Here is a 24079-nt window from a genome sequence, read left to right as displayed (position 1 = left end):
AAGGCAGCACATTTGGAAGCACCGACAACGAAAAGGCAGCACATTTGGAAGCACCGACAACGAAAAGGCAGCACATTTGGAAGCACCGACAACGAAAAGGCAGCACATTTGGAAGCACCGACAATGTAAAGGCAGCACATATGGAAGCACCGACAACGTAAAGGCAGCACATTTGGAAGCACCGACAACGTAAAGGCAGCACATTTGGAAGCACCGACAACGAAAAGGCAGCACATTTGGAAGCACCGACAACGAAAAGGCAGCAAATTTGGAAGCACCGACAACGTAAAGGCAGCACATTTGGAAGCACCGACAACGTAAAGGCAGCACATTTGGAAGCACCGACAACGAAAAGGCAGCACATTTGGAAGCACCGACAACGTAAAGGCAGCACATTTGGAAGCACCGACAACGTAAAGGCAGCACATTTGGAAGCACCGACAACGTAAAGACAGCACATTTGGAAGCACCGACAACGAAAAGGCAGCACATTTGGAAGCACCGACAACGAAAAGGCAGCACATTTGGAAGCACCGACAACGAAAAGGCAGCACATTTGGAAGCACCGTCAATGTAAAGGCAACATATTTGGAAGCACCGACAACGAAAAGGCAGCACATTTGGAAGCACTGACAACGAAAAGGCAGCACATTTGGAAGCACCGTCAACGTAAAGGCAACACATTTGGAAGCACCGACAATGAAAAGGCAGCACATTTGGAAGCACCGACAACGAAAAGGCAGCACATTTGGAAGCACCGACAACGAAAAGGCAGCACATTTGGAAGCACCGCCAACGAAAAGGCAGCACAGTTTGTATGCATCATCGAATAAGGAAGCACATTTGGAAGCTCCATCAACTAAAAAAGGCAAAAAGGAAGCACAAGTTACGAGATCTAAGTCTTAGTAAGAAATCATAATACAAGAAATAAAAACATTACATTCTTATAATTTAAATTATTTATTTTATTGCTTTACATTATACAAATGCAAGTAAAACAAGTCATTATTGTATGTAGCCAGCATTGCTCAGTTCCTTGAGTATGAAGGATATTTCTTTGATGCACGAATAGTTTCCTGCACAAAGCGAACCATGTAGAAGTCTTAGCCGGTCAACCAATATGTTTGGATCTTTCCATGATGTGTAATCATTCTCTTCTACCACCATCTTCCTTGCACCTTTATAATAAATATTATGATCTCTGGTGTCTTCCGTTTTACCACCAACCTCAGGGTAACTTTCATGTTTGAGACGGTGATCATCACAAGCTTGATCAGATTTATTTAATATATCACGTCGTTTCCATCGTTTCGGTCTCAGGACACCGCCAGATTCTTCGATCTTGGCAGCTTTAGGTGCTTTATCATAGTCTATGTCTTTGTCAACAGCCTCAGAGTCACTGTAACAATCACCGTAGAAGGAATCGTCTTCACCCAATTTACCGTAATAATTCGATGTTGATGATGTTGAAGTGTCTTCATCGTCTTCATGCTTCCTTTTTAGGAGTCCATCATTTTTACAAAGTAGGAAAGATCTACTTGAATATGGCTGGAATATATTCTCACTTTTCACGTTAAGGATTCTTCCATTGTCTTCATTCTTCCGTAAATCATCAACCTTCTTCAATTTAAGTTCTTTGTCGAGATCAGAAGATCCAAGAAAATTATTGTTGTAATGCAGATCACTCTTCCTTAGGCTAGTAGATTCATCGTTGTCCTCTAGCTTGTACGCAGGCTTGGCGCTACAAGTTCTGCCATGTCTTTTTAGGCTCTCTCTACGCTTAAACGACTTGCTACATCGAACACAACTTATCATATTGCGCAGTGGATTTTTAACACAGTCATTCTTCTCGTGTTGTCTTTTATTCTTTCTCAAGATAAACTCTTTACTGCAAAACTTACACCTATGTTCTTTCGATACAGCGTCAGATCCCAAATCGGAGTTCATATTAGTTACTGAGACTAATGCCAGATACCAATTGAGTGTTTTAAATTAGATTCAATACTTAAATAGAAATTTTTTCATATTTCATCAGCGAGAATTAATATATCTCATGCAAAAGTACTTTAAGCATGTAGTTCTGCTTTTCAACAACAGATGTCGCCACATGTTGCTTGCAGGTAAATAATATTTAGTTATTTTATGCGGGATGCGGGATGCTCACTAACGATCGCAAAAGAAGGATGGCTTCGCTAGACTCCAAGGAAAAGGAAGTTCGTCTTGCATGTTGGTGCTCCACAGATGTCTCATGGCGTAATATTTATTTGACTGAGTAATGATAATTGTTAATTCCACCTGATAAAAATATTGCAAGTTTTGATTTAGTAGCAGAAATTATCGAATTAAATGTAACTCCAAATAAAATGACATGTCTCATTAGACAAAAAAAAATCCATGCAGAGAGCGGTTTCTCAGAATAGTCAGAAACACTTGAAGAAACCACAGGAATGATTGCAAGAACACGGGAAAAACCATCAAAATATTGTCAAGAATAATCAGGAGCACACTGAGAAAACCACTATAATATTAACAATTATAATCGGAAGCACACGGAGAAAACCATCATAATATTGACCAGATTAATCGAAAGCACACAGAGAAAACCACCACATGTTTTCTTTAATATCATAAAATTACAAGAAAAAATATTTAAATATAAAATTAAATTAATAAAAAAATTTAAAAAATGCATAAATTTCTGGCTTGTACAAGAACTCTATCTTTGCTCAACAATGATAAGTTTACAAGCTAGCAGAAACTGTTTATGCATTTTTTTTATTTTTTTATTAATTTATTTTTATATTTAAATATTTTTTCTTGTAATTTTATGATATCAAAGAAAACATGTGGTGGTTTTCTCTTTGTGCTTTCGATTAATCTGGTCAATATTATGATGGTTTTCTCCGTGTGCTTCCGATTATAATTGTTAATATTATAGTGGTTTTCTCAGTGTGCTCCTGATTATTCTTGACAATATTTTGATGGTTTTTCCCGTGTTCTTGCAATCATTCCTGTGGTTTCTTCAAGTGTTTCTGACTATTCTGAGAAACCGCTCTCTGCATGGATTTTTTTTGGTCTAATGAGACATGTCATTTTATTTGGAGTTACATTTAATTCGATAATTTCTGCTACTAAATCAAAACTTGCAATATTTTTATCAGGTGGAATTAACAAATATCATTACTCAGTCAAATTAATATTACGCCATGAGACATCTGTGGAGCACCAACATGCAAGACGAACTTCCTTTTCCTTGGAGTCTAGCGAAGCCATCCTTCTTTTGCGATCGTTAGTGAGCATCCCGCATCCCGCATAAAAGAACTAAATATTATTTACCTGCAAGCAACATGTGGCGACATCTGTTGTTGAAAAGCAGAACTACATGCTTAAAGTACTTTTGCATGAGATATATTAATTCTCGCTGATGAAATATGAAAAAATTTCTATTTAAGTATTGAATCTAATTTAAAACACTCAATTGGTATCTGGCATTAGTCTCAGTAACTAATATGAATTCCGATTTGGGATCTGACGCTGTATCGAAATAACATAGGTGTAAGTTTTGCAGTAAAGAGTTTATCTTGAGAAAGAATAAAAGACAACACGAGAAGAATGACTGTGTTAAAAATCCACTGCGCAATATGATAAGTTGTGTTCGATGTAGCAAGTCGTTTACGCGGAGAGAGAGCCTAAAAAGACATGGCAGAACTTGTAGCGCCAAGCCTGCGTACAAGCTAGAGGACAACGATGAATCTACTAGCCTAAGGAAGAGTGATCTGCATTACAACAATAATTTTCTTGGATCTTCTGATCTCGACAAAGAACTTAAATTGAAGAAGGTTGATGATTTACGGAAGAATGAAGACAATGGAAGAATCCTTAACGTGAAAAGTGAGAATATATTCCAGCCGAATTCAAGTAGATCTTTCCTACTTTGTAAAAATGATGGACTCCTAAAAAGGAAGCATGAAGACGATGAAGACACTTCAACATCATCAACATCGAATTATTACGGTAAATTGGGTGAAGACGATTCCTTCTACGGTGATTGTTACAGTGACTCTGAGGCTGTTGACAAAGACATAGACTATGATGAAGCACCTAAAGCTGCCAAGATCGAAGAATGTGGCGGTGTCCTGAGACCGAAACGATGGAAACGACGTGATATATTAAATAAATCTGATCAGGCTTGTGATGATCACCGTCTCAAACATGAAAGTTACCCTGAGGTTGGTGGTAAAACGGAAGACACCAGAGATCATAATATTTATTATAAAGGTGCAAGGAAGATGGTGGTAGAAGAGAATGATTACACATCATGGAAAGATCCAAACATATTGGTTGACCGGCTAAGACTTCTACATGGTTCGCTTTGTGCAGGAAACTACTCGTGCATCAAAGAAATATCCTTCATACTCAAGGAACTGAGCAATGCTGGCTACATACAATAATGACTTGTTTTACTTGCATTTGTATAATGTAAAGCAATAAAATAAATAATTTAAATTATAAGAATGTAATGTTTTTATTTCTTGTATTATGATTTCTTACTAAGACTTAGATCTCGTAACTTGTGCTTCCTTTTTGCCTTTTTAAGTTGATGGAGCTTCCAAATGTGCTTCCTTATTCGATGATGCATACAAACTGTGCTGCCTTTTCGTTGGCGGTGCTTCCAAATGTGCTGCCTTTTCGTTGTCGGTGCTTCCAAATGTGCTGCCTTTTCGTTGTCGGTGCTACCAAATGTGCTGCCTTTTCGTTGTCGGTGCTTCCAAATGTGCTGTCTTTACGTTGTCGGTGCTTCCAAATGTGCTGCCTTTACGTTGTCGGTGCTACCAAATGTGCTGCCTTTATGTTGTCGGTGCTTCCAAATGTGCTGCCTTTACGTTGTCGGTGCTTCCAAATGTGCTGCCTTTACGTTGTCGGTGCTTCCAAATGTGCTGCCTTTACGTTGTCGGTGCTTCCAAATGTGCTGCCTTTACGTTGTCGGTGCTTCCAAATGTGCTGCCTTTTCGTTGTCGGTGCTTCCAAATGTGCTGCCTTTTCGTTGTCGGTGCTACCAAATGTGCTGCCTTTACGTTGTCGGTGCTTCCAAATGTGCTGCCTTTACGTTGTCGGTGCTTCCATATGTGCTGCCTTTACGTTGTCGGTGCTTCCAAATGTGCTGCCTTTTCGTTGTCGGTGCTTCCAAATGTGCTGCCTTTTCGTTGTCGGTGCTTCCAAATGTGCTGCCTTTTCGTTGTCGGTGCTTCCAAATGTGCTGCCTTTACGTTGTCGGTGCTTCCAAATGTGCTGCCTTTACGTTGTCGGTGCTTCCAAATGTGCTGCCTTTTCGTTGTCGGTGCTTCCAAATGTGCTGCCTTTTCGTTGTCGGTGCTTCCAAATGTGCTGCCTTTTCGTTGTCGGTGCTTCCAAATGTGCTGCCTTTTCGTTGTCGGTGCTTCGAAATGTGCTGCCTTTTCGTTGTCGGTGCTTCCAAATGTGCTGCCTTTTCGTTGTCGGTGCTTCCAAATGTGCTGCCTTTACGTTGTCGGTGCTTCCAAATGTGCTGCCTTTACGTTGTCGGTGCTTCCAAATGTGCTGCCTTTTCGTTGTCGGTGCTTCCAAATGTGCTGCCTTTTCGTTGTCGGTGCTTCCTTATTCGATGGTGCATCCAAAATGTGCTGCCTTTTCGTTGGCGGTGCTTCCAAATGTGCTGCCTTTTCGTTGATGGTCCTTCTATTTTTAATGTTGTTTTGACTCTAGTATTATTGTAAATGGTTCTTGATTTGACTAGCGTATTATTCCATACGGTGCATGTATATAAGCGAGTCCTAGACAGCAGGTCGCTCAGTTTGTTACTGACGTTGTCGGTGTAAGGATCACCTAGTTTGTTTCTTTTGGTGCATTAATCACGTAATTACCTGTTCTTGCGAACTCGATGGCATCTTTACCGACTTTAACGACGAACTCGATGGAGGTTGTACCATCGACTGCGGGAACCTTGACGTCAGCGTCGACGATGGTGGAGCAGATCCCGTTGGCAACGTCGATGTCAACACTGGAGGAGACTTCAACAGATGTGGTACCGCCAGCAGAAGAGACTTTAATGCCGCTAGTGCTGGCTGCACAGGGAAACTCGGCGAACGCTGGTTCGCCATCAATGGAGATTTCAATGGATGCCGAATCGACAACAACTAACGAACATCGGTGCTGTTACTGCGACAAGATTTTCTCAAACAACAGCAATGCTCGACGACATGAGAATAGAGAATGTGCCAAGAACCTATATCGTAAAATGTTTGTTTGTGAGAAATGTCATAAGCAGTTTGCCAGAAAAGATAATATGAAAACGCACACGAAGGCATGCAAAGGTCCTGCTGTTCGGCAGAAAGTAAAGGTTTCGGCGCAACAACGATGCATTGATGTTCATAAGAGTATGCATGGAAATGGTGCAACTGCGGCAACGTCAGTATCTGGATCGGGTCTGAAAGGTTCGTCTTCATCACCACGGTATCCTTGCAGCTACTGTGATACGTCGTTCGCATTTGCTCATGATGCACGAAGACATGAGCGGAGCAAATGCACGAAGAATCCATCTCGCATGAAGTTTCGATGTGATGAGTGTCATGAATGGTTTACTAGAATTGATAATTTGCGACGACATGCGAAAAACTGTAAAGGTGAAGTCCGTGTGCCTACTGCTGAACTACCTGCAGAAATTTCGACTCCTCGGTTTAGGTTGAAGGCTCGTGAGCGTACAAGCAAGAAAACCGATGTGCAGCAACCGATTGGAGCTAAGAATTAGTCATTTCACACCGCTGCGGAACTAAATGATTATAAGATTGCTGGCTTTCGCAAATGATCCTGTAGTAGAATAGAAATTATGTAATAAATATTATGTTTGTAAAAGAACTTGTGGTGTTTAATTCCTCGAACCTGTTACTATTATGTTAAATTGATGTTATATTTAATTTTTTTGCATCGTCCTAGATCGTACCAAGGACCTTAGTCGACCTAATCGATCAGTATATAGATTAAAAATTTATTTAATGAATTTTGGAATTTTTCCCGAATTTCTAGCTAAATAATTATGGATTTTCAAGATGGTGGCCAAATGACAAGATGGCGGGTGTCACAGTAATAAATGATTACTGCACTCTAGCGGATAAGAATTAAACTAACATGGCGTCAGCGCACTCTCGCCGACGATACACTGATGATGGCTTCCAGCAGACGAGGACAAGATGGCGGACATGACATCATACTACCTGACGATATATATGCTTTGAAAAAAAAGTGGAGGGAGTCAGTATGCCTGCAGCCACCGCGGGGGGAAGGATCGGTCGCCATTTTTATTTTTTTTGCACTCGTCGGGTTTGAACCGAGGACTCCGAGCTCCGTGTCGTAAATGTTTGTTTTTTAAATATTTTATTAAATTTTTTATTATTTAATTTTTTTATAATTTTTAAATTTTTTTCATTAAAATCGGATAATAAATTTAAAGATGGCGGCCGTAACGAAAATTGCAACGATGACGTCATAATTCAAAATGGCGGATAACACAATGCCGGAATGTTCGAGAAAACGAAATGACGTCATCCAAGATGGTGGATCCAAGATGGCTGTCGGGGTCAAGGTCAAAGGTCAAGGTCACATCCTGATAGAGGCTTAATTGAGGCTTGAGTTAAGGATGCTTAAGCCTCTATCAGGACATTTCTAGCCACTGGGATTTTTAAGGACTAAAACGGGAAATTTTCCCTCGAAATTGGAATTTTTCCCTCGAAAACGGGAAATTTTTTCTTAAAACGGGAAATTTTGAGTCATTTTGAGTTAATTTTGAGGAATTTTGAGGAATTTTTGCCGCCGTGACGTCACAAATCCAAGATGGCGGAGCCGGCTCTCGGCTCCACCGCCAGACGCCATATCTCGGAACCCCATTCACATACTACTAGAAACCCCGGCGCGACTGACTGTCTAGTTCACACCACAGACGTCACGCCCTCTAGCGCCTAGCGTCGCACTTCACTTCTGCCTCTCTCTTTTCTTTCCGAGGCTTATCACTGTAGGTATCTTTAGCATACATCCAGCCAGTTTACCAAAAAAATACTAAAAATAACTTCATACAGCTATAAGAAACATTTAAAAATAATTAAGCTTTATATTTGAACTAGCTGCCCGACCCGGCTTCGCACGGCTATACTAATGGAAAAAAATTAAGCCACAAAACATAGACGTCTCGTTCTGTACAAACTGTAGACTCGTGATTTTCTTCAAACGTACTCCCAAATTAATAACTTATAGTGGAAACAAATGCTTGCCTTGGATGTTGAAACATAAAACTGTGTGTCCAATACATGTTTTCCACAATGATTGCAGACAAGGAAATTTGAGACAAGTTACTGTGTCACTAACACCTTTATTTGTCACACAAAACATTTTCAAGTGCTACTTATATAATTAATTTCATTGGTCTACAACCAATGTTGCTTAATTTTTTATTCAATACTTTCATTGTATTAAAATCATTGTTACACACTTTCACAGGAATGTAGGTTATGTGGAACTGAAACTCTTGACTATACACCTGGGTTTTCTTTACCTGGGTGGTCGTCATCTTGATGAAGGAAATAAACAATAAACAGACGATCTTACCTTGACTTCTGGATGCAGGCTTGTACTTTAATGGGATACCAGTAGAAATGAGGAGAGTTATAAACCTCTACTGCTCAACAATACGAGACAGCTCACGCTGTCAGCAGCGGCGCGACACACGGAAGCGTGACGCGGAATAAACACGTGGAGGGATCATGCTGGAATGAGCGGACATGCGCGAATCATGCAAGCGATGCGAGAAGATGCGGCTGACTGGATCATTTCTGGCTGTAACATACCTGATACGAACGAGACACAACATTATTGTAGAAACTTGTAGCGATGACACAATGAGAAACACAAGCACGGAAGACATGGAGGGCATAGAAGACAAGGCAAGCTTGCCGGCTGACGGAACATAGTTCAAAAACATATAACAATTATACAGTGTCGCATATTCGAGACATCTTCACACATAGCAAAAAAAATTTCATGCTAGAGTTAGACAAGATATTTCACGACAAAGTTCTGGTTCTTGATGTTTCAGAGTCAAACCACTGATGCGGTAGCTTCTCTTGTAACATCTGCAGGCGACATGATCTAATTCTGGCAATTACCTAACAACGACGCATAACAATTGCGAGGGTTCTCTAATCATTTTTGATCCATTAATGTAATTATCCGAGGTTTCGACTCCACCAGAGTAAACTCAGTAAGGAAGGGGATGAGAAAGGAGAGGAGATTAAGTAGAGGGAAGGTAGGGGAAGTTCAAGAACGTATTGGGTGGGAATCTGGATCTCTAGACCTTCACACTTAATGGTTAAGTATTGCTTTAGCCAGGAGAGTCATAAGATGTTCTCAGATACTACTCCCATGCCTGTTTGGTTCCTTAAACACTCTAATTATTGTCTCTAACACGGATCTGCACTTTAGAGCTTCGGTTGCTTGAAGCTGTTATTCTCTTTAGCTTCGAACCGGAGACTCCCAACAAACACGACGTGAGTGCAGTACATCCTCAATAACCAAGTGTGCAGCCCAATCTACTCGTTATATCTGACACTCTACCGTTGAAGTTTGTCTTTATGTGCTTCTTTGCGCAACTATCGATTATCTATTCTCGCTCTCACTACTAACATAACTTTGCTCTCTTCCGTTGCTTTTGCACAAGTCCAAGTGACCTCTCGTTACCTACTCTCGGGGCCAGCGTACGCTGCTAGTCAGCGTGATTCATCTACAAATAGGCGAGCTGCTGAGTAGCTCAACACGCGCCTTGCGCGTCATCTGCCAGAGGGGGGACGAACTCAGAACTGACGATGAGAATACACACACATTCACATGCCCAGACAAAATAAAATTCAGTACTAGGTTCACTTATAAAAATATTTGGCAAGAATTCGTCTCAGAATTTGCATGGATCTTTTTCCGAGTCCATTTTACACCTAAATAATAATCTTAGCATGTTACGAAAAAGCTGTTGTGTCAAAACTTTTGAGAATATTTTATTAAATCCTAAATTACGGTGTACCAAATTTTTTTTCTTTAAACAAGTTTAACCTAAAAATGGATTAATTTATTTTTATTTTATAATATATATTTACTTGCGATTAAGATCTACAAGTTTAATTTAATGATACGATGTGAAAACAATCCAAAATATTTGAAATATATTTCGGTAGGCTGTTTTCCTTTGAGATGTATTTAAAAAGTTTGAAGTGTGATAAATTTCTTGTGAATGTTTAATTAAATGTTAAATCAAAATTAATCCACCATTGTTACAACTACTCCCTCCCCCAAGGCTCTAAGTTCCTCCTTCTCTTCCCTTTAGACTCTACATTCATCCTCCTCTTGCCGCAGTCCACAACCTATTTCCAACCCCAGCTCCACACTCTGGGCTCTACATATTTTCTCACACCATCATACCCCACACCTTCACTCTTCCTAAAACCCACACCTACCCCTGGTCACTACATTCCTCTTCCTCCTAACACACTGCACCCCCTCTTCCTTTCCAACATCACTGTCCCACTCCCTGGTCTCTATGTACCTTCTCCCCCTGCTGCACCCTACGCCCTCTCCCTGGGCTCTATATTTCTCCTCCCCCTACCCCAGCCCACACCCTCTCCCTTTCTATCACCACCCCCTGGGTTATAGGATTTCCCCCCTTACTCTCTTCAGTTTATTGAGGTGAAATCTTTAAACTCCAGTTTTGGTTTAGTAAAAAATAATTAAGTTATAGACTAGGCACGCAAGCTGTGTAATAAATAAATTGTGCCTACCAACATTGAACCGCTTATTCTCAAAAAAAAAAAATAATTTAAACACGTGTCATGACGGAAAATGTTTTTACATTGTTGAAGTTATAATTATTGTATCACTTTGTGCATTTTGGTTTGACAGAATGCAGTTAAAGTGTTTGAGCTTCCATTACTTCTTCATTAAATTACGTACTGCGTCATCATACAGCGTTTATTTTAAAATCCTAACAAAAGCATGTAAACAAGTGTTTATTTAATTGTTTATATAGATAGATTTTGACAGTTTTAAGCAGCTCCATTAGGAAATCCTAAGACAACGTTTGCTATATTGAAGACAAGAATTGGTAAATATCTTTATTCGTAGAAAATTATTTTTATCGGTTTTGTGACCTAATACCTAAACCGATGAATAGAACGATGTATAATTCGATTTACGGAAAGGAACAATGTTGCAGGGGGATTTATTTCAGCTTATTTTGTTCCAGGAAGCAATTGGTTTCAATTATATACCTACATGTACTTTAAAAACCACCATTTAAGAATACAATAAGTTGAAACACATTTTCGCATGCAGTTAAAATTTTACATTTGATATATTTTCTCAATAAAATTATCTAGTTTCTTCCGATTTCCAAAACACCCTCTCCCCTCCTGATGGTGAAACCGTTCCTTAGAGTGTTCCCGGCACAGTGGCTAGAACTTCCCGCTCTCCACAGACACCCGCACAAACGCCTATATACAATTTTCCTTTGGGGTGTCGTCTTTATTGGTTATTTCCCACTTACTTGCTTTTCGATGCAGCGCTGTTTGAATGGTGTCTGTCTGAAGAAAATACAGAATCTTATTAAAAAAACTTTTAAAGAAATGACCCATAATTCGTTACCGAAAATCTATATTTAGCAATGACAGACTGTTGATAATGGATCAGTCTGCGACCTGTAAAAAATTAACGCTTACTTTAACCCTGTGATGCATACCCTGGGTCTTGGAGGCCCATTGAGTTATTACTGTGGATATTTCAGTTATATTTGAAAAGCAATATATTTGTGAATTTATGTAATCCTCGGTTGATGCTTTTCATTAGTTTTCATGTAATTACAAAAAAAAATTAGCACAATATTTTTTTTAGAAAAAAATAATTTATGTCTGTACGCCGGTTTTACATACCCTGGGTCCCGCAGGCCCTGTATAAAATTAATTTTCTTTGACATGTAATATTAATTAATGTTGATGTATTTTTATTTGGTTAACAAAAATTACCTTAGCTAACTCTCCTGATCCATTACAATATATTTACAACACATTTATTTTTATAAAATAAATCAATATATAAAACTATTGGATGAATTTATTTTCTAGTATTGAATTTTTGTACAAGTTATTTATTCATATGTAAACACCAAATAAACCCTTCTAGTGAAATTATGCTGTACTACTTTGATGTAACTCTTTTTATTACATACAATAATTAGATGCAAACTTTAATACTTGTGACAAAATATATGCATCTCACTAGTATTCGATTATTATGTTTTCTATTTTGTAATTATTGCAGTGGTGATAAATGTAAATTTCATAACTTTTTTCACATTGTTATGTGCACAGCTATCTGGATAAACATACCACCAGTCATCTGTGGTTAATTTTGTGAACTAAGTTGTTGGTTCATCGCTTGCCACCAGATTGCTGTAGCTTGCTACACATACATGAGAAACCAGTTGGTTTCAGTATTCACATCTAACAAGTACAGTTTTCATTTTTTAGAAATGTATTTAGTGTGTAGTTGATACAAAGAGTTGGGATGTTGCTGCTCGTGAACTATTTTTAGATAAATGTGCAAACCCTATTTACAGAGCAACAATGTCTGTAAACCGATTTGAAACAATAAGAAAGTGTTTGAGGTTTGATGACAAACGCACACCTGAATCCAGGCTGCAAACAGATAAGTTGTCCCCAGTTCTGTATGTATGGGAGCTCTTTATATCACAGTGCAAAAATACAGTAATACCATCAGAGTGTGTGATGAACAATTAGGTTCATTCAGAGGGCATAGCAGCTTGGTGCAATACATGCCCAGCAAACCTGGGAAGTATGGGATGAAGTTTTTTGGATGTGCGAATCTAATACTGGCTATACTGTTGATGGATGCATTTATGCTGGTAAATTACAAGGAGAAAAGCCAACGAATAATTTGGCTCTCAATATAGTAAACCAGTTAGTTGTGCCCCTTCATAATACATCAAGAAATATTACAACTGATAATTTCTTTACCAGTGTTCCACTAGCAGAATACTTACTAGAAAAAACTTGACAACTGTAGGAACTTTGCGACAAAATAAGCGAGATGTTCCAATTGAACTGAAAGAGTGTAAAAATCAACCTTTGTACAATTCAAAATTTGCATTCAAAGATGATTTGACAATGGTTAGTTTCATCCCGAAAAAAAAAACAATTGTGTGCTTTTGTTGAGTACAATGCACCATGACAATGCCATTGACCAATTGCATCCGAAGAAGAAACTATAAATTATAAAGTATTACAATTCTACAAAAGGTGGTGTTGACTTGATGGACTAAAAGTACGCCTGTATACTTGTAAACGCAAGACAAAGAGATGGCCTGTTGTTATTTGGAGTAACATACTGGACGTTGACACACACAATGCCTACATTTTGTTCAGAATTCAACATCCTTATTACCATCAAGGGGTCACACACCAAAGGAGACTGTTTATCAAAGATCTATCATTGGAAATGATAATGCCACACATGACTAAACCTGCAGCCAACCCATTTCTTCAGAAATACATTCAACAAGATATGGAAAAGTTTATAGGCAAGACAGAATACGCACCTAGTAATGTAACTGCTGCATCTAGTTCATCGAAAAAGAGAAGGTGTTCCATTTGCCCTTCATCAAAAGACAGGAAGTATTCTATTCTTTTCTGCAAATGCACCACCAATGTTTGCAAGGAATATAGCTTATTGTGTGCCAAAAATGCATTTAGAACAATGAATAATGTTTTGAACCAAAACTTATCCTTGTGTAACATGAAAGCTTCAAATGGAGGTGTTGAAGTTAGAAGTTGTACAGATACAATATCTTATTTATTGTAAATGTGTGCATTCATATACCGGTATGTTGTATATAAATATATTATGTAAATATAAAGTGTGAAAAAATGAGGCTTCTAAGTAATTTGAGTACAGTTTCTTTCATAAAAATGTACTATTACAAAATTGAATTTTTGACAATATCATAAATAAGGCAGATAAATTTTATGAATCTATAAAATCATTCAAACAGATGTATATACATTGTTAATAGTTCATGTAAAATAAAGTGTGCTAAAGTAGTAAGTAAAAAGTATACAAAATCCTATATAAATGTAATTATTTTGTATGTGGGCCTGAGAGACCCAGGGTATGTAATAAGTGATAAATTTTAGGGTATGCATCAGAGGGTTAAAGTCATTCCCCCTCCCCTTCAATGGTAACACATTTAATTCTTTCCGCCTACGTGAGTATAAGTGCTGACTCAGCCGAACTGGTCAGCTCACTCGAATACACTAAGGCCGGCTAGTAAAATGGAGAAATACATTACTTTGCCTCAAGTCACGACTGTGAAAGCCGGCCTTTGACCACCGCAGTTATGACCCCAGGCTTTGGATGGATATAACTCGAATGGGAAGCTGAATTCTGAATCAACCAACAATTGTCAAATATTTATTCCGTGATCATACGTTCTACGCAGCACCTGTCAGTCAAAACCCATCTTCAACAAACAATATATGTTTACACACTGTAAAAAAGTTCTTTTTAAATTATTAGTCTTTAGATAAATATATTTATTTATGTTATTTAGTTGCAGTAATAAACATATATATGTATATATAGCACTTTTGCTGCATATAATTTAATTCTAACCCATCTTGTTAATCGTGGTAGTGAAAAGAAACTTATTTTTAATATTATTGTCCTGAAATAGCGATGAGAATTACGTGTAAAATCAATTGGGATCGAACATATAACGTTTCTAACAAGTATGGCGTATTAAAGAATAATCACAAATGATTCTAAGATACGTATTATAAGAATGATAATAACCTCCTAAATTTATATATCTTGTTATGTGAAAAAATGGACACGTTTGTTTTGATTGCAAATATTTTTCCGTGTTATTTAAATCTATGTATTCTTATTGCATGATTGTTTAATGTACACTTTATTATCAGGTAAACTATTTAATATAATTTTTTGATTGGTTGGTGATTGTATCTGCATACTTATCATGACACACGAAAAAAAATTGACACACTGCAATGCTACTGGAGTAAAAAAATAGTTTCACAAGCTCATACAAAAATAAGCAGTTTTATGTAATGGTGTAAACAAAATGCAACCATTAAGGCAGTGAATGAAAGTTACATATGTGGTATTTGGTTTGAATGACATCGTTTGTTATTATTGTCAGAAGACTAACTCACAAGCTGAAACGAGGCTGTTGTTATCGGCTAAGGAAAGCGCTTTGACAAGTCAAACGAACAGAGTCAGGTAATATAAATATATTTGCACTTCAAAAAGTTAATTGTTAAAAAATATTTTTTTCAGATCTCATGACCAAGACAAAGCCACCAACGCAGAAGATGTCCTCTTTGACATGTTCAAGAATGAGGAGGATGGTCTGCTTCCTATTGGTAGATTTTTAGCGGTGAGTTATATCTCATAGCTAAAATACAGTGTTTATTGTTAGTGGTGAGTACTACCCAGTAACTAAAAGAGTGTTTTTATTTAGCGTAATTAGTTACGTGACATTTGTTACATGAGACCTACATTCTTTGACTACATTCCTGGGGAAAGAATGATATATATTCATGCACACTTGTGTGTGTTTGTGTATGTGCTTCCTTACAGCTCCCGCACACTAGGCGGCCAAGCCGCGGCGGCCTCAGAGTGCGTGTCACCTAATATAAGGAACATTTGTCCGGAATCGCAAACCTGCAATGTTACAGGTGCGAACAGAAGCGCGCAATTAGAATTTCATGTGCATTATGCACCACTCCAGAGACTAAGGCCCGGTCCACACGAACGGGCAGTGTGCGGGACGGGAGCCGCGCGGCGCCCGCACGGTTTGTTACGGATAGTAAAATAGGTAGAGCAGCCCACACAGGGCGGGCACTGCGCGGCAGCGGTGCGGCAGCCGTGCGGCTGTAGCTGCCACCCGCACTGCCCATAGCGCGACGGGCACCGCGCGGCAGACGCAACTTTGTTACGGGCTGTTGTGAGATATCGAGTCGTCCACACGAGCGGTCGCACCAGTCTTGCGGGGGAACCGTAGCGATATCATTGTCTTCTGTGTGCTGTCAAGTTAGTAAGAATTGGTTTCCACCATGAATGATACTGACGTAGAAAAAGTTGATGTTGAAGTGTATACAGACCAGAAACTGGTTTACTCCAAAAAATTAGACGGGCAACATTGCAACCAGGTCAAATAATTGATTCCCTAAATACAGCTCCTATGTAGCCACTGCAAAGTACTTCCGCACACCCAAACCACATTTCTGCTTTCCAGACACCACTTACAAGTGTGTACCACCCACCTCCAACACCTATGTATGGACACCTCCAGGTACAAAGGGCAAAACCTATGTATACCCATCATGTCACAAATACAAGGAAGCCAAAACAGCGAGCTTACAGAAAATCGGCTTTTCACTTCATGTAGTTCCATCGTGTCACCATGTGACACCGAACTGTCTGCATTCTCGGATGACTCCTAATGTGCATACCATAAATAAACGTTTTGAATATCAAGTTTCATATTTATTATCTTTAATTTTTTATTGTACGTGAATAGCTGTGCAAAAGAATTTTTTCAGACTTAAGGACATATTTGTTTTCCAGTGCGTACTGTACATAACAATATTAATAGAATTGTATAAATACACCTACAATACAATTATATTTTTAACTTTCTCATATTTAAAACAAACCTGTATTGTCTAAGAAAGTTATTGCGATATGTAAATGGCCTTGTCAACTTATTTAGTACAAGTTAGTAAAAGAAAAAGGAAACACGCTTAACTAAGCGTTAAAGCCATCATTTCCATTGTAGGTATAGCCAGCCTCATGTTTGTATCTTGCTTTTGCAGTCTTCACAGTCTCATGCAGTTCATGAAAGCTTGCAGACGACATTCTGAAGTAATTAAAAAATGTCATTTCGTCTTCTTGCAATAAAAAGTTCCTTGTAACAAACGACTGCTCACTATGGGATGTACCCAATATGTACTTAAGATTCGACTTTCTTATTTTTAACACCTGAACACCTACGTACACAAGTACTGCACTATGGCGTGCATCCATTGCATCTAATGACTGAACTCTAAAATGGTAATGCCCGCAGACATCAGCCGCACACTGACCGCTCGTGTGGACTGCACCACGCAACTGCTATGCGGGCGCCGCGCGGCTCCCGTCCCGCACACTGGCCGTTCGTGTGGACCGGGCCTAAAAGGACGCGCGATCGAAGCGCCGTGATGTTCAAATGCTCCGCGGAAAGTAGGCATCAATAACGGAGGTTTAGATTTGGCCATTTGCGCTAGCAACCAGCTGTGTTTTTGTGTACATATCTGTGTGTTATGGCTCTCCCAGTTTCATGCGGTCCTAACATGCTTTTGTTGTTCATAAATTATGTAATTGCAGCACCGTACTAACAGTCGACACAGCGCTAACCACTGAAGATAAACCTGTAAACGTGCCACAACCAATCATCCACTGTGTTGTACACCAAGCTTCTGGTTGCGAGTGCGTATGGTTAACTCTAAAAATCTGCACCCCACTCATTGTTTTCTTCCCGCAGAGATTTTAAACGTCACGGCGCTACGATCACGCGTCCTCTCAGCCACTGGAGTGGCGTACAATACGCGGGAAATTCAAATTTTCGCTCTACTGTTCGCGCCTGTAACTTCACTGGGTTGCAATTCCAGACACATGTTCCTTAATAATTTTTTTTTTAATTCTCTTCCACACATTTACTTTATGCCTGCAATCCGGGATCGTTCTGTATAAGAATCTGCTTTCCTACTACAACACGGGGCATGCAGTAGCCTACTAGACAGCGTGCACTTGTCTATATTGTAACACAGACGGTCACCCTAAGAAAACTATATTAAGCTAAATGTTTTACATTGCGAAACTTCCCTACACATATCTTCCCTTGAAAAATGGCTCGACTTTCTTTCACTTACCAAATCAGGTTAATATCTACTCTCCGGACGTTATATGACTTTAACTACTGTCCCTTCACAATGTGTCATTAAGTGCTGTAGAAGTAGTAAAAAATTTCGCTTTTACGTTAAAATAATTTAGAAGGCTGAAAATCCTAAAATCTGAATATTTATGCTCACCTTTGTTTCAATGCAATTTAAGTTACCATTTTAAGAACGAGGGTGAATTTATTTGAAGCCGTGAAGTAAACTATAAAACTAAAATTAATAATTTAAATATTAACATTTCATTGACATCGAGGGTATCGCAGACGTTGGACAAGAAACAGTAACTTTTTTGGTTTGGCTGACACCTTACTCTTCGTCTATGTAATAAATTTCAAGAAATTTTTACAAACCATTTTAAAACGATTTTTAACGAAATATATGCCTGACAAAAAATATGTTTTGCTCAAGTTCATAATTTAAGCATTCACTATTATTATATATATGTTTCCATATTCACAAATCATGTATGGCTTTTCAGGCACTCCGGAGTACAGGACTACGAAAAAACGACCCAAGACTTGCAGAGTTGATGGAAAATCTGAAACAGGTTCACAGGAAATCCAATATGGAAGGAGGGTCACCAGAAACACAAAAGTTGGACAGAATCACTTTTCGGAGGTATACACTGGTTTCTAATGTTTGTTGTTAAAGCATGTCATGTTTACAATTTTATCTGTCAATAAGTGTATCAACTCGGTTATTCTCTTATGTAATAGCATACAGCATTCCATTCAGCTACCAATAAGGAAAGTTAGTCGTTGTAAGGAAACACTAACCGCTTTGATGAAAATGCTAGCGTTGAGAAATTGGTTTTGTCAATTTGAGGGGTTTGGAGATACTTTTTCTATGAAATAAAATATATTTTTGAAGTAAAAAAATTCATAGAAATTCAAAATGGTGGCTGTTGAGTCATCCCATCTTTGATTTTGATACTGAACCCTGCATCAAATTACATATATATTATCGTTTTTATAAAGCCACCTCCAAACATCTGGGAACATTTGTCACAAGCATTGCACGCCACGTTCATTTATCAATGTCTAAAGAGTGGAAAATTTTGCGAATTTTTTTGGCAATACAGAAAATCTAAAAGATCGTACACTTAAGTGTAATTATCACTATTATATCATATATAGCTTGACACATCCCGAATAACTCTGATCCAAAAGCAAACCCGATATACAGAAGCGTTGAATCGCGCTCTTCTCAGTTAGTATTAAAATGAGCTTATCATGAATCCAACAGCCAGTTAATAAAGAACATCGTCTGGAATGTTCTAAGGAAATTTCAGTCACTGAAGCCACGATATGTTTCCAGCCTGAGTTCGTAGCATATTAGGTACGGTTTCAGACCAAATGGTTCTCTGGAAGTTGGTTATGCGCGAATACTCGTTGCATAGTTTGCACGATCGCTAGATTGGAATTATCTTGCCTTTTACCTTCGGGGACTTGCAAAAAGAGTGATGTATACTGAGATAGTTCTGGACACGTAGTTTTTGGACAAAAACACGCTCAAATCCCATAATTAGTTACTGAAAAAAGCTTTATCAGAGAAATGGTTCGCCATTCTTCGCACATGGTGATCAATTTCATCATATGATACGATAGGAATACAGTCAATAGGGTCTAACGCGGGTTTGCTATGCCCTTCCGGACATGTATCCACATGAGATATTTTATTCTATTTATTTGCAAAAAATGCCCTCTGAAAGTTTTTTCCCGTAGTTTATGAACATTCTGTATGTGTCGGCTTTCGATGGTTCAAGTTTGAACAGCTAGAAATCAATCCCAGCCTTAGTGGTTTTAAAAGTTCTTGAGAATGGCGTGTAATTTTTTGTATTAGCTGCAAAAGTACCGCGATAAACTAGGAAAAAATTCTTAAACGTTTGCCAGGTTTGCCACTTACGAAAATTATCAAACCTGAAAAAATGTTGAGTTATCAGATTCGAACCTGAATCGCCATTGAGGATTGAATGATGGTGCTATGTTGTATGAAATATTTCTAGTCGTTTGGTTCATTCGATTAATTAGTGTAACAGTTTAAGTTTTTTTATATAATAATTTAACATTAAAAAATCTCTTTCAACTTGGACTTGCAACAAAGTTGCTTGCATCGAAAATATTTTCAGACAAAGTTTTTAAATAACAATTAGAAGGTTTACAAAAACTGTTAACAAATTTAATATTGTCTACCAATGAAGTTATGCATTTTATCCACCCCTTAAGTTCAAGATTGGTGATAAAAATACTTTCAAACAAAAATTTGATATGTATATGGTTGCCATGGTTTACTTATATTATAAGGGAGTTAAAATTTTATTTTTTCAGTTTTTAAAAAACCTTCCCCATTTCTATTCTGTTGGTCCAAATTGTGGCCGTTAATGAACTCGACCGAGATTTTGCCTCTCAATATATGTATCAGTTTGGAAGTAATTTGTGCCCATTTATGGCATTTTTAGTGTCCATTAAACTTTTGGATTTAGGGTAGTTTTCGTATCTAGGGACCATGAAACGATAAAATAGATGGAAATTTTCCGGTAAGTTACAACGTGGTAACGACTGCAAATAGGGAAGCCTTCTTCAAAAACTACCTTAAAATAACAAGTGAAATTGTGTTCACCTAGGTATAGCGTAATGCAAAGAATAAGTAAACTAAGGTTAGGCAAAAAGGATGTGTATGTAAAATAACTGACAGAAGTAAACTTGGAAACAACTGCCGTTTATATCGATATGACAAGGAAGACAGTACCGGAGTACTCCAGCGCGCTCGTAGCATACCGTGGTCTCCCTCCCGCCCTGCCGCACAACCAGGACACCAGTTTATCGCCCTTAATAACAGCGGCAGAAGGTTGACATCCTACTTTATTTCTCGGTAACCGAGTGATGCCACTTTTGTATCATTTCTTTGTATGCGCTATTTTGACTAGACGCCCAAAACATTGCCTGAAGTGTAGTGTTTGCATTGTGGAAACAGTTTTAATTGACTGTATTCTTTGGAAGTGACGGTTTTTAATTACTAACCATCATCAGACGTGGTCAGCAACATTTACAAAATGTTTTGGGAGTAGAAATATGATGATGGCGAGATAAAAAAAAGTGAAATCAACTACGTCACAAAATGCCGTCTCCTGACAATTTCTAACTCTATGAGCAGCGAGTTATTTGTTTTATTATATCGACATCATGCTGAATTGCCGAACTGTTTTGATGGCCGCACATTTTATTACGATTCATGTAGCTTAGTAGCCCTTCAATTTTAGTTCAAATTGGGCTAACGTAATTGCTGATAATTTATTATTAGTGGCTTGTTCCTCGAAAAAATAAATGTATAAAAATTAATGTCTTTTTTAATCCAGGAATTCTCTGACTCCCTTTTCACAGTAATAACTTAATGCTGTAAGCAGAGAAGCTTTACATCGTGTAATAGACAGCTCTTCCTAATACAATTAATTATTTGGCGATGAGTTTGAAAATTTTTTGATAAGCTAGAACCTTTAATATTTTTATTTGGGAAGTGGTTCAACTACTGTAACTTTTACTAAATCACATTACTTAAAAAAGCTTTAAAAATCTGTAAATAAATAATTTTATGAAAAATGAAGTTAAATATTAAATCAATGTTAATGAGATAGTTGTTTCAATGTATGCATTATTTCATTAATTTTTTTTTTCGTTTATTGCAGTGTTATTTTGGCGAATGTAAGCAATGTTCTTTGGTTACAATTATTGGAAATAATAAGAATCAGTTCACTTATTGTCAATTCGTATTATGAGCTAATGGTGTTAAATTTCTTAACAAAACAAACACATTATTCTAATCATTTTACAGATTGTTTTAATATTGCTTGAATTGCAGTCGATATTAAAATTAATGGTTTTAAAATAAACCTTGTTTTTTATCAATTTTCCTTCAAAATGTACTTCATTTTAGGAGTGAAGTTTTCCACAGGAAAGAATTTTAATGACTTAAGAATTATTTAATTTTATTTTTATGTTTATTGCAGTGTTATTTCAGCGAATATCGTCCTGATATCGAGAGCATTCAGACATCAATTCATCATTCCAGATTTTCAGGGTTTCACCAAGCACATTGAAGATTTCTATTGGAAATGTAAATCAAACATTGAAGGAAAGGTAAGAACGGATTCTTAATTTTTGTTTAGCTTTATTTATTACTATTAAGATGTAGTAATATTTTTCTTACATACTGGTACGTATAGATGTAAGCATTATTGTTTAGATGAAAAATTTAATTAAATAGGCCTAATCACCAAATGTGTAAAATATAAATACAAAATAAATGCAAAAGAAGGATCCATCTGTCCAATACTATCTTCAGTTAAAGCGAGTAGTATATTAATGGGGCTCCGAGCCCTGGTGCCGGTGGCGGTGTTCTCGACCTAGCATTTTACATAACGGCGGCCATCTTGGATGACCTTGACCTCAAAAATTCAAAAAATGACTCAAAAGTTGCCAAAATAGGCCCAAAATTCACCAAAATTTGAATAAATTCAAATTTTGGAGATAAATTGAACAAAAATTATCAACAAAATTTTAAACTAAAATATCAATTTTCAAGGGAAAAACGCGTTTTAACTTCAAAAATTAAAATTCCAAATGCTTCAAAATATTTTTGTTTTCAAACGAACTAAAATGGTCCAAAAATGCTTCAATTCCCTATTCATAAGACTTCAATAAGCCTCTACAAAGGACCTTTGACCTTTACCTCGACTCGAAGGACATTTGGGATGACGTTACTTCCACTATCTTTGATTCCACCATTTTGAATAAAGACATGTTCACTATTTTGTTTTCTAGAACTTTTCGCCATCATAGATTCATAAATTTTGAATTGTGACATCACATCCACCACTTTGAAATTATGACTTCACTTACACCATATTTAAAATCACAATTATTGTAAGAAAAAATAAAAATAAATTCAAAAACAAAATAAAAATTATTTAAATCCAATTTTTATAGAATTTTAATAATTTTAATACGTCATGGAGATCGAAATCATCGGGTCAAATCATGAAAGGGCAAAAAAAACGGATTCATCCTCCACGGAGGTTACCAGAAGACTGACCTCCCACCACTAATATTAAAAAATACATTATTGCAGCCATTATAACATCATGGTGGCTATCTTGGATCCACCATATTGTTTTCGTCGGCTATAGTGCGCTGCCACCATATTAGTTAATTTTTTTGCCGCTAGAGTACAGCAGTATTTATTACCGTGACATCCGCCATCTTAGTCGCCACCTTAAAAATCTGAAATTATTAACTAGAAATTGGTGGAAACGAAAGCCATCACTTTATTTAATTCGTTGGTAGCCATATTTACTGTCTACATACAGAACCAGGCTGTCAGTATCCGTACTCTCCTATGAACTACACTGTAACCTGACCTACCAGCTTACCCAACCTTCTACTAAAAACAAACACCGACTTTACTACTACTACACTCAAACCTATCTAAAGTTCCTTACACTAATTTTAAAAACAAAAATCTAATTATATTTATTATATTTTTATTTTATTTTAATGCTTTATTAACTATTCGTAAATTATTTAAAGTAGGGCTATCCCGCTTCTAACACCAAAATGTTATGAACATATGTGGGAGAACTGGGTTCATAAGGGATAACCCGATTAAGTTTTATTACGGTTTTATTATTTACAATTATTTACACTACTAATAAATAATTGTACTAAAAATGTCCGATCACCAATCACTGGCACTTAAAAATGTTTATTCTCAAGTCACTCAATGCCTGGCAAGTTCCACAGTTCACACTCATCACTGGAGCTAGGCTCAACAGTGGTTCGCCCCTAACCTCGCGCCTGTCCACGCCACAGTCTCACGCCACTCAGTCGCACTCTCTCAATCCCATCGCTCCGCTTCGTGCCACTCTCGAGGGGTCTCTCACCCTCTTCGCCGATATCGCACTTCCCTTAACTCGCGGAACTCTCGGA

At 37.7% G+C, this 24079-nt stretch overlaps 1 protein-coding gene across 2 annotated transcripts in view; it reads left to right on the top strand.

Moving 5' to 3' along the window:
- Positions 1 to 24079, top strand: part of LOC134529455 (glutaminase liver isoform, mitochondrial) — a 207080-nt gene that overhangs the window by 58204 nt on the left and 124797 nt on the right. The window contains exons 3-5 of one of the 2 annotated variants that reach the window (XM_063363571.1): positions 15436 to 15535; positions 18577 to 18716; positions 22102 to 22231. The exons of the other annotated variant lie outside the window; for it this stretch is intronic. Of the exons in view, the coding sequence (XP_063219641.1) occupies positions 15436 to 15535; positions 18577 to 18716; positions 22102 to 22231 (370 nt within the window). The remainder of the gene's footprint in view (positions 1 to 15435; positions 15536 to 18576; positions 18717 to 22101; positions 22232 to 24079) is intronic. 2 annotated transcript variants of the gene reach the window in all.

The sequence above is a fragment of the Bacillus rossius genome, chromosome 2, assembly GCF_032445375.1.
Source record: "Bacillus rossius redtenbacheri isolate Brsri chromosome 2, Brsri_v3, whole genome shotgun sequence".
NCBI classification, from domain to species: Eukaryota; Metazoa; Arthropoda; class Insecta; order Phasmatodea; family Bacillidae; genus Bacillus; species Bacillus rossius.
This window is presented reverse-complemented; position numbering and strand designations above follow the sequence as displayed.